This window comes from Palaemon carinicauda, chromosome 3 (genome assembly GCF_036898095.1).
Source record: "Palaemon carinicauda isolate YSFRI2023 chromosome 3, ASM3689809v2, whole genome shotgun sequence".
In the NCBI taxonomy this organism is placed as follows: domain Eukaryota; kingdom Metazoa; phylum Arthropoda; class Malacostraca; order Decapoda; family Palaemonidae; genus Palaemon; species Palaemon carinicauda.
Window position 1 is genome coordinate 169,904,498 of NC_090727.1, and position 12,500 is coordinate 169,916,997.

The 12,500-nt window shown below is 34.8% G+C and overlaps 1 protein-coding gene across 3 annotated transcripts in view; it reads right to left on the reverse strand.

The window, feature by feature from the left end:
- The window catches only part of LOC137638759 (ubiquitin carboxyl-terminal hydrolase 48-like), a 355,352-nt gene that overhangs the window by 61,549 nt on the left and 281,303 nt on the right, over nt 1-12,500 (reverse strand). For all 3 annotated transcript variants that reach the window (XM_068371107.1, XM_068371105.1, XM_068371106.1), the window contains exons 17-18: nt 4,787-4,933; nt 4,089-4,283 (exon numbers count right to left, since the gene is read on the reverse strand). In XM_068371107.1, the coding sequence (XP_068227208.1) occupies nt 4,089-4,283; nt 4,787-4,933 (342 nt within the window). The remainder of the gene's footprint in view (nt 1-4,088; nt 4,284-4,786; nt 4,934-12,500) is intronic.

Sequence of the window (12,500 nt, forward strand, 5' to 3'; positions counted from 1 at the left end):
CCAGGCAGGTCATCAAAAGTAGTAAGCCGTTTGAACTCAATTACAAGAGGTATACTTTGGAAATTGCGTATAGGGGAAATCTATTGCATACACTATTGATATATACGTATTTTTAAATACATACAGACATAAGGTATAGAATACGTTTGAATACCAATACTCATTATACCGTTATGACGTCTGCAACACTACGCTACAACTAAGGAAAAGTGCCTCAAAACCTATCGAAGTACAAACAACGAAAATTCTAATAATCTTTCATTTATTTCAACCTCTTCGACAGGAAAGAGAACGACTTCAAATCGGAAAATAAAATTCCGAAGGAAATCAAACCCTTCATTTTTTTCTTTCTTCACTTTTGTCGAACACAAGACCAAAGATTAATGGCGAGCTCGGACAGCGTATCCTCTTGCATGCTAAAATATACAGACACTTGGCGCTAGTCGTCAAACTCCACGACTCAGTTCACGATTCAAGACGATTGATGGCGATTCGATCGTGATTAATGCGAGGTGGAGTCGTAATGAGAAAAATTTTGACAGTTCCAACATACGAGGTCTTGAAACGCCGATGTGTGACCCCCACCCCCCTTAAATGAATTGTTATCCTCTCTACTTACCGAGTCGTTGTTACATCTATGGTAAGTGGCACAGTGTTTACTGGTAGTAGACTGGCAATGCATCAGCAACCCGTTGAGATACTACCGCGGCTAGAGAGCTATTGGGTCCATTGATTGGCAAGACAGTGATACATAAGGGCCCTCTCTCTGGTTACGGCTAATTTTTCCGTTACCTACACATACACCAAATAGTCTGCCTTATTCTTTCCACATTCTCCTCTATCCTCATACACCTGAAACTACCGAGATTACCAAACAATTCTTTTCCGCTCAAGGGGTTAACTTCTACAGTGTAACGTTTCAATGGCTACTATCCTCTTAGTAAAGAAGCAGACACTCTTTACCTATGGCAAACAGCTCTTCTAGAAGAACACTCCAAAATCTAACCATTGTTCTCTAGTCTGGGTACCATACTTTAGCCTTTGTACCATGGTCTTCCACTGTCTTGGGTTAGAGTTCTCTTGCTTGAGTACACTCAAAACACTATTCTATCTTGTTACTCTTCCTCTTGAATTTTTAAGTTTTCATAGTTTATATATGAAAGGTCTGTTTTAATGTTATTGTTCATAAAATATTTCAACTATTCAATACTTTTCTTGTAGTTTATTTATTTCCTTGTTTCCTTTCCCACTGCACTATTTTTTTCCCTGTTGGAGCCCTTGGGCTTAAAGATTCCTGCTTTTCCAACTAGGGTTGTAGCTTACCTCGTAATAATAATAATAATAATAATAATAATAACAATAATAACCATTAAAATATTTTTTTCCAAGAGCCCCTGTTGCTAATATACCATAGCCAGGAACCAAAAGCTATTACTGGCCCTCATTATCATCACAGATATATAATAAAAATTAAAAGAGGGCCTTATCTTCAAGTCTTCCATTGTAATTAAAAATGAGATAATAACACCACTGCCAAAATCAAAGCAAACATTCCCTTAAATTTTTTTTCTTGTTTTCAATTTTTCATATTCGTATTAATTTCGTAATTGCATTCACAGAACGGTATGCTATAAGATGCGCTTCTTTACTATATTTTACAAGTCTAATAACATTAATAAAGTTAATCTACTCAAATCCATTGAGGTATATATGGTAGCAAAGTTCCAGTACCTCTAAAACGGCCTTCGACTGAAATTACACCTGCCATGTTACTAGGCGGCTAGTGTTTCCAAAATTAAGTCCGTCTTGAACATTAAAGTCTCACGCCTTTAAAAAGTCCCTTCTAGCAAACGCTTACCTTTAAACCTATAAAGCAACTCCATTCTCTCCAAATAGTGCCTTGACTACCGACTCTTCAAGTTATGAAACCTTTCCAGAATTGGTAGGTTAAATTTTACGCAACTCTTCGGTTTTTTTTTAATGTAATCTATCAAGCGTTCCCTTGATCCTAAACAATATTTTTTTCTCGTATCCCGTATAAACCTCCAATTTTTTTCTTTTTCGTCCTCTCCTTTTTACATTTTTTTTTTTATTCTGCAGAGCACTTTAATCGGCTTCCTTCAGTTCCTTTTTTTTCCCCTCCGGAGGGTCTACGATCGCTCGCTTTTTCTCCCACACCCCCTTTTCGTCTTCTCTTCTCCTTAAAAGGGAAATAAAGGGGAAAAAATAGTGTAAACAAAAAAATGGTGGAACCACTGACTTTCATTCTGCTGGTCTGGCAATTCCTTAACTCGTCTTTTGCTTGATTTTTTGTTCCTTACATATAAAACTGTTTTTATCCACTCTCGGAAGATAATTTATAGCAACGTGTTTTTGCCCGGGGTTTCCTCCAGTCATTTTGAAAACTCTACTTTATTGCTTTTTGCTAATTCTGACCCGCCCACTTTTTTGTGGTACGGATATCTTTTGACCACATTTCATTAATCACAAAAGTAATCGTTTGTGAAGCCAACCAAGTTCCAGTAAATGACCCGTAGATTTTGCAAACTGTTCCAGTTATACAATTAACACAGCTGAAGCATATTCAAATATACGACAAATGAAATCATATATACAGTCCTGTTGAAAAATAAATGAAGCACATTGACGTCAAAGGCTATCCTTGGCTCAATAAAAGGTGTCTGGTTTACGTTCTAGTTTTATCAGAATAGATGCTCACCAGAACGTCAGCCAGGCAAGCCCAACACCCCACTGTTGTGCACTACCACATCAGTGGCCATAAATTTACTATAATCAATATCATCTATGATACTATACTGTACATTGAAAATATCAAAAGTTTCAGTCGCCTTCTTAGTATAAAAATTTTTATTCCATATGCTGCACTCTTTTATTTTCACGTTTTTTTTAGCTGATAGGAAAGATGGGTAAGAGAAGAGAGAGGGCAGTAGGGAATAGTTTGGAAAGTTAAGTATTAATAAGAGTAATTTAAAGTGTGGCTTAACTAAAATTCCATTTAAATAAAAGGTTCATTTTTCTTATTATGATCTTGAAGGTACCATAAAACTGTAACTTTTCTTTTTTTTCTTTTCTTTTTTTAATTTTCTGTTTTCTGGTATTATTGGCTACAGATTGTCTTCTACAAATGTGTATTTCAGCCCCACCTCGTTTCTATTTCCCTCAGTTATATAACCTTCTTCCTTGAAAGAGGCAGGATTATTGTTTCCCATCCCACTCACCAGACCCACTCTCTTTTCTTCGAATCAAGGCTTGGAGGAAAACATCGACGTTCAAGTCTAGCTCGCTTCGTATAAAAACTTTAATCTTGTACTCAACTTTGTTATTTTTGTGCATTGTTGCTGCAATCTTTTTTTCCTTCTCTTCTATAAAGCTGAACGCTGACACCTTTGTCATAAGCTACCAGTCACAAATTCTTTACTGGCGGCATAGTGCATTGTGAAATTCCATACACAGAGGAAGATTTACATGCTTAAAGGCCACTCATGAATGGCAGGGGTAAGGGACAGTGACACTGCCCTATCAAAGGACAATTCCCTAGAGACTGACCATATACAGATATGATCAGCGCCCAAGCCTCTCTCCACTCAAGCTTGGACTAAGGATGGACAGGCAATGGCTCTTGATGACTCAGCATATAGACCTATAGACTATCCCAAACCCCAATCCTTAGCTCAAAAGGATGGTGAGGTTGCAGAGACCTAAGAAACTAACGAGTTTGAGCTAGACTCCAGTCTGGCGTTCACCTGAAAGTCAGGGACGTTACCACGTAGGCCACCTCAACCCTAGATTTTTACCTACGTTGGTTCCAACACCTCCGGGGGGTGAAGAATTACATTGCGGAGGCTCTCCAGCATTTGAATTTTAAAAATGCTTGCAGTCGACGTTAAAATAATAAATATAGACCTGACTTCAATTTGGATAAAAGGTACCAGATTAAATTAGAACTGGAATTGCTGGAATGAGAGAGAGAGAGAGAGAGAGAGAGAGAGAGAGAGAGAGAGAGAGAGAGAGAGAGAGAGAGAGTAGCAAATGGCATTAACAACAAAGATATCAACGTTAAAACTTACAGCAGCTCTGAAATAGATGGTGTCCCCGGGTCGAACCCTGAGGCTGTTGAGGGTCATGGCCCTGTGGTCATCCGTGAGCTGGGTGGGGGCAGATTCCTCCCCTTCCTTGATGTTGACCCCAGGTACCCCCACCTGACCTTCTCCGTTGAGCCACAAAGTCTGCAGCATGGGCCAGATGCCCGTTCGTTCTGCGATCTGATCGAAGAGAGAAAAATAGGAATTAGCTAATTGAGTTCTTTCAGTTATTCAAATAACTTCCCAATTAATTTAAATAACCTCATATTAAATCAAAGTAAAAAACAGGAATAAAATCCACGTATACACCAATTTTGTGTTTTAAATGATACAGTAACTGAGAAATAACAGTTAAAATAAGTTTAAAATAATAATTTATAAACTTGAGGAAGAGAGACTGAGATTGACTTTGAGAGCTAAAAAGGCATCAGGGGATCTCTATGCACGTCTTTATTTATTGACAAAATCTATTCTAAATATCTAAAGAGACCTTTGAAACCTATACGAAAAAGCAAAATGTAGTGGAAAAGGAGAAGTTATCAATGATTATAAAAGCAATAAATAACAAATTCAAGGAATATGTACGAAGCAATATAAGATAAAGAATAGTTACACGAAGTTCAGGCCCATTTAACGTAATGCCTATAACTCTTTACAACTAAGGCAAGACGGCCATTACTTACGAAGTTCTGGACCTCCCGAATGGTGTCCGTCGAGGAGAAGTACTTGGACGCCCTGACGAGGCGATGGCTGGTGGAGAGGGTGCCTCGCTCTCCAACGCCCGCGATCCCCTTCGAGGCTAATCGCGGCTTCTTCCGAGGCCCAAGTATCTGTGTGAGGATAGGGGAGAAGGTACAAGAGGGGATTAAGCTTTTTAATAAAACCAATATCAAATAAGATGAAGTAGAATATTAAATAAAGTATCAGTCGAGCAACAAGGGGAGCAGTGTTGTTGCTTCTATATATTAGTATAAGTATCAGTTAAATAATAATAATAATAAAAATAATAATAATAATAATAATAATAATAATAAAAACAATATTAATAATAATAATAATAATAATAATAATAATAATAATATTGATAACAATAATAAAAATATTATTAATAATAATAATAATAATAATAATAATAATAATAATTATTATTATTATTATTATTATTATTATTATTATTACTACTATTATCATTATTATTATTGTAAAAGCAAAACTAATCCACACTCCTGTAAAAAAAGAAGTTCGTAAATGGCATACTAAAATAATTATTTATTAAATGAAAAACGTACGTTAAAGGACCAATAACCAAGTATAAAATGGTAGCAACAATAGTAAGTAAACACAACAGAGATCAATTCATATAAAAATAAACTTACACAAAAATAGACACGAAGCAAGATAAGTTAACAATATAAGAGTAAAGGACACATTATGAATAAAAGCCAACAAAACCTGACGGAGACATAAGAAAGACATAAAAAAGAAACATACAAATAAGAGAAGTGGCGAAGGAACGACGAGATGAGGTAAGACAAAATAACAAACGAAATTCAAGCAAAAAGTAGAAGATAAACTTCGCGCGACTATGACCTGTCTTTCGCGAGAGGTGTGCGCATGGTAGAAAAACATTATTACAACGATGGAGCGAAGATGAAGGGGAAGAGCCAGTTATATTAAGAGAACCGCGAGGGGAAGGGGTGGAAGGGTAGGAGTAGGGGATGAAGGGAAGGGTGGAACTGAAACTAATTATCAACCCGTTCTCAACCGCAAGTACTCCCACCAGCCCATTTTATCAAAGGAAAACATAAAACCTCAGAAACACATTATAGACTTTAAATGCCGTCGAGTTATTTCCGTACTTATTTCCCTCCTGACCCCACCCCCCACTTTCCCAAACCCTCTTTCAGACGACAGTGATCACCTACCTTATCCTAGTTTTATGTTTCCGGGTGGGAGATGGAGACCGACCTGAAGGAAAGGGGGAGGGAGGGAGGGGGAGGGGAAGGATGAGGGAGGACAGTAGCTCGACCTGTTTGGAGAATCGAGGGGGAAGAATAATGCCCAAGCATAGTTATTAGAATTATCATGTCCATAATTCAGAAGACTTGGGGGGGGGGAGAATATGACAGGTCAGAATAAGATTTTAAGGTAGCTACACTAAAAGAATGTCGTGGAATGAACTGAATAAATTATGTATAATAAATATGACTATATTCTTTTGTGAGAAACACAAGTGAATTTCTTCAAAGATAGATCAGAATTTCTAAATTTAGAGTGAAAAATCGAACTAAAATACTTTAGCGAGACCAACAACCATCGAGACACTTGAGACACACTTGCGAGACAAAAGCAGTGCAAAACGTCGTTATCAATAAAAATATTCTAAATATTTAGTACTCGTTCATAGCATTTAAACCTAAGGAGATAAAGATATGATTTTGAACTCGTTTTTCGCGACCTTGACCTTGTCAAGTGTCATAGGAAAAAAAAGTGTCTGATCCGAAAATGTTATGCATTGAAAAATGAGGATTTAATTTAATTATAAATGTGAATATTTTCTTATCCGAAGATACATTATGCATTAAAACATGAGGATTTAATTTAATTTTATGTGTGTGACCTTGCTTTTGCCAAAATGAAATTAGCATAGTTATGGCATAATCATTAAAAGTTACGACTCTGATAACGAATATCTATTGGGAATCAAAGTGGCACTGGTTTCGTCCCTATGAAAATATATAAACTGCCAAACAGTCAACAGAGCTGATCCTAAGCAAAATTTTTACCGATTTTGAATGTGGAATTTTTATATTAGCAAAGTAATTTTAAGAACAAAATGTTTACTTAACCTACACTAGGCTTTACTTTCACAAGCATATCTGGCGAAAAATCTACAATATACCTTATGGTACGAATAATATTTTAGCTATAAAATTCCACCCCTAAATTAGGTTTTTAAATATTATATTCTTCCATTGCTTTACCTGACCAACCACCAACTACAACCGATTCCCTCCACACACAACCAGCTTTGGTACTCTGAGAACTCCCTTTGAGATGGGTTTATTCGCAAGTTGTCTCAATAACTTCATTCTAATGTTGTAGCTGGACAAGACTTTCTTACCTCTTAACCAGGTGAACTAGAAAATGTCGAGATAACCTTGTCTCGGAGTCAAACAGAAAATTTTGTGTAAGACATACGCTTCAAAAACTTCCCCATTATGAAGATATGAGAACATGACGTGCCTTTTTCCTCTCCTGTCACGTGTACGTCACTGCCCTTTATTCCTTACTGAATTATGGCCAGTACAAACTTTTTGACAACGCGAAGAACATGCATGGTTATATCTATACCTATATCTTTATATTTGGGAAGCATAATTTAAATGCAAGGTGGTAAAATGAGTAAAAAAAAAATGATGAAATACCCATGAAAAAAATTTTTTGAACTAATTTTCAAAAATAGTATCAAGATAAATCTAACGAATATCATTTTCATAAATAATAACAAGCCAATGCGACATATTTCTCGGGTTCCAATACTGTATGTGTATGTCATAAACGAAAATATACCGGCGGTGTAAAGTAGGTATTAAATCAAAGTTTAATCTAATTTTATGTCATTCAAAGAAGGGTTTATCGTTGCTCAAGTATGTTATATATAGAAACATATAAAACACAAACGCACACGCACGCACACACACACACACACACACACACACACACATATATATATATATATATATATATATATATATATATACACACGTACAAAATAGATGTAAAGATAGGGAGGATTACATTCCATCCTAAAATATTCTTGAATTTATAAGCAAACGCACATGAAAACATTTAAAAACTATATTTCACCCTTCACTGAAAAGAAAGTTTATACAATGATTTAGGTACATCTTGGCAAATTGACATCTAAAATCTTTGAGGAAACCAAGCAAATCCCTTTAACATACAGCTTGATGTTGAAAAAGAATATAAAATAAAAAGGTATAAAAACCTACGGACTCTTGATGCATAATTCATTACTACCCATAAAGTCAGAAATGATTCTATAAACATAATCTTTAAACCAAAAGGCCTCCCTCCACCTTGGAGAATGTGACAACAGAAGCGAACAAGACTTTATCATTTAACTTTAAAATCATAAAATCTTTTAGGGATGAAGTTGCAAGCCCCCACAACGTCAATCTTTGGACCTCAATAGATGTTTCTACACACTCACAACTTGCTGGACTTAAAAGTCTATTTCTTTAACACAGCTCAGGAAAATGTATAACTATCACGTGTGTATAAGATATGCATAATTAGAACACGAATGATAAAATGAGGGTTGGATGATGATATATTAAGAGAATGATCAGAAAACGAAAGGAGGATATTTAAAGAAAGTGTGAATAATACAGAAAAAAAGGAGAGCTAACAGCGTTAATAAGGAAAACCAATGATAATAAAGTAAATGAGGCAGAAAAAACGCAATAAAAGGCATAAAGGCATAGAGCGAATGATCAAAAGAAATTAAAGGAAAGTGGGCCAAGAAAGGCTAGGCAGGAAAAAAGAAAATAAAAGAACTCGGAAAGAGGGGAAAACGGGGGAAGATTTAAAATAATGAAACACAAAAAACAGACAGAAGAAATATTTAGAAGCAGAATGAATGGGAAAGATTGCAAGAAAGAAAAAAATAAACTGGGGAGAAGAGGAAAGTATAAAAAAAAAATATAAGAAAATAGCAGAAAATATAATAAAGATAATGTTAACAAAACTAAATAACGCAAAAAAAACAAAGACAAAGGAAACTGAATAAAAGAAAAGTAAATGAACAGAGAAGAAACTCCTAAAAAAGGAGTGAAATGGGGTGGGGAGTAGGATAAGAAGCACAGAAAATCAAAGAAAATAGAAGATAATATAAAGAAACCAAATAATATTGAATTGGATAAAAAAAAACAAAGGGAATTGAAGAAAAGAGAGGTAATGAAAATAAATGGAAAAGGCAAAGGGACTTGAAGAAAAGATAGGTAATGAAAATAAATGAAAAAGGCAAAGGGAAATGAAGAAAAAAGAAAGGTAATGAAAATAAATAAAAAGGGCAAAGGGAATTGAAGAAAAGAGGTAATGAAAATAAATAAAAAAGGCAAAGGGAATTGAAGAAAAGAGGTAATGAAAATGAATAAAATATGCAAAGGGAAATGAAGAAAAGAGGTAATGAAAATAAATAAAAAAGGCAAAGGGAATTGAAGAAAAGAGGTAATGAAAATAAATAAAGAGCAAAGGGAATTGAAGAAAAGAGAAGTAATGAAAATAAATAAAAAAGGCAAAGGGAATTGAAGAAAAGAGGGAATGAAAATAAATAAAAATGGCAAAGGGAATTGAAGAAAAGAAGTAATGAAAATAAATAAAAAAGGCAAAGGGAAATGAAGAAAAGAGGTAATGAAAATAAATAAAAAAGGCAAAGGGAATTGAAAAGAGGTAATGAAAATAAATAAAAATGGCAAAGGGAATTGAAGAAAAGAGGTAATGAAAATAAATAAAAAAGGCAAAGGTAATTGAAGAAAAGAGGTAATGAAAATGAATAAAAAATGCAAAGGGAACTGAAGAAAAGATAATGAAAACAAATAAAAGGGGAAACAGAAATTGAAGAAAAGAGGTGATGAAAATAAATAAAAAGGCAAAGGGAATTGAAGTAAAGAGAGGTAATGAAAATAAATAAAGGCAAAGGGAATTGAAGAAAAGAAAGGTAATGCAAATAAATAAAAAAGGCAAAGGGAATTGAAGAAAAGAGAGGTTATAAAAACAAATAAAAAAAGCAAAGCGAATTGAAGAAAAGAGGTAATGAAAATAAATAAAAAGGGCAAAGGGAATTGAAGAAAAGGGGTAATTAAAATAAAAAAAAATGCAAAGGGAACTGAAGAAAAGAGAGATAATGAAAATAAATAAAAAAGGCAACGGGAATTGAAGAAAAGGGAGGTAATGAAAATAAATAAAATGGCAAAGGGAATTGAAGAAAAGGGAGGTAATGAAAATAAATAAACAAAAATTCAAAGGGAATTGAAGAAAAGATAGGTAATGAAAATTAATAAAAAGGCAAATGGAACTAAGGAAAAGAGAAGTAATGAAAATAAATAAAAAAGGCAAAGGGAATTGAAGAAAAGAGAGGTAATGAAAATAAAAAAAAAGCCAAAGGGAATTTAAGAAAAGAAAGGTAATGAAAATAAATAAAAAAGGCAAAGGGAATTGAAGAAAAGAGAGGCAAATTAACAGAAAAGAAACCCTTAAAAAATAAAGGGGGAGGGAGAGGGGGGGGGGGGAGGGAGAAGGAAAGAAAAGGGGTGTGCAGTGGTTCATTTCTTATCGCAGGAGATTAATCCTCTGCAGGAAAAGCCATTCGTTCGTTCCGATTGTTGAAGCTGTCAGGCGCCGACCAAGAAAGCTCTGCTCTCTCAGAATATCATTCACTACCAAACAAACACCAGCACCTAATGTGCCAGGAGAGAGAGAGAGAGAGAGAGAGAGAGAGAGAGAGAGAGAGAGAGAGAGAGAGAGAGAGAGAGAGAGAGAGAGAGAGAGAGGTGCCTGCATGCCAAGTTAAACGATTTTCACATCACACTATGAAAACTGAAAGAGAAACTACGACAACAACTATAATAATAATTATCTAATGATATTATAACAACTCTCTTGCAACTAGTATAGTAACAAAGGATAAACTACTGAACTTTAAATAAATACTAATTAAGCGAATTGTAAATTATGATTTAAATCAAAATTTGGAATACGAAACTTGAGCGCACTTTTAAGTATTAAGATTTCACAGAGCACATAATTCAAGTTCGTGATTTCTTAATTTTTATTTTTCTCATTTCATACAACATATTCATCCGTTACCACAGCAATAAACAGGACTACTTCCAATAATGAATTATGCTGTGCATATCTATCTATCTATCTATCTATATATATATATATATATATATATATATATATATATATATATACATATATGCACATATATATATATATATATATATATATATATATATATATATAAATTTCAGCTCAATCTTGAGTCACAAAGGCAAGGGAGATGTTACTGCGCGATCACATATTGTCTTTGATGATACCCCACCCCAATCCCTTCTAGGACCTGAGAGTACCAGGCAATGGCTGCTTACAATAACTCAGAGTTTAGAATTATAGGACCCAAAACTCCCCCATCCCATAAGAACGCAAGGTTATGGTCATTAATATAGCCTTTGCAGCAACCTTCGAATTTTAAAGGCGTTGCTTTTCCAAAGTCAACGATGAAATTCAACAAATGGGAAACGAGAGACAGCACCCTAACGCACATACCTATGACAGCGTCGCTCCTCACTGGACAGAACAGAGTCAGTTCCAAAAGTTAAGAGCGTCACTCAACCAGTAAGCTACCCTTCTCGACAATATTCCTTCTTAGGCCTCAAGCTGATTGGTTGATTTTGTAGTAAAATGACGTTACTTGATCTATGACTAAGGACGATTTCAATACAAAAGTTATCAAGCTGAGTGAAATTACATAAAACTAGAATGGGCACTTGGTAGAGCGCATACCTTCGTCAACGCCACATAACAAGATAGGCAATTAAATTATGCATATTTTGGAACTAGTTTCATGCAAATCGAATAAAACTTGACCACGATATAGCAGAAAGAAATTTTGATCTTTTTGTGACGACCCAAATCCCTCCGAAATTCTTATCAAATTGTCCTTGGATCATGGCCAATCATCCCACCAAATTTCATGAATTTGCCCACAATATAGCAATAAGACATTTTTTACCTTTTTGTGACCTTGACCGTGATCATATTGTATATCACAAGATAGGCAATTGATTTATGTAAAATCGCCCCTAGTTTCATGCAAATCGGATGAAAATTGACCACGATATGGCAAAAAAAAAAGGAAAAAAAAATCCTTATACCAAATTTCATGAGATTCGGTTTAATAGTTTTTGAGTCATGCGAATCCCAAACACAAGGACAGACATACAAAATCCACGCCTATCAAAACCTAACCTCCCCAACAACGAAGCTGGCGAAGGTAATAAACAAGTTAGCAGACTTATTGAAATTACGTAAAATAAACTTGGAAGACACATTTATGAGTGTCAAAACATTAAACAGAGCATTCCATATAAGGAGCTACCATAATCAACGTGTGATACCAAAACTATGATTACATGAAGAGGCAGATACATTCATTCACACACACGCACACACACACACACATACACACACACACACACACACACATATATATATATATATATATATATATATATATATATATATATATATACACACACATATATAATCATCTACTCGTACACCCATTGACGGAAAGAGCCTCTT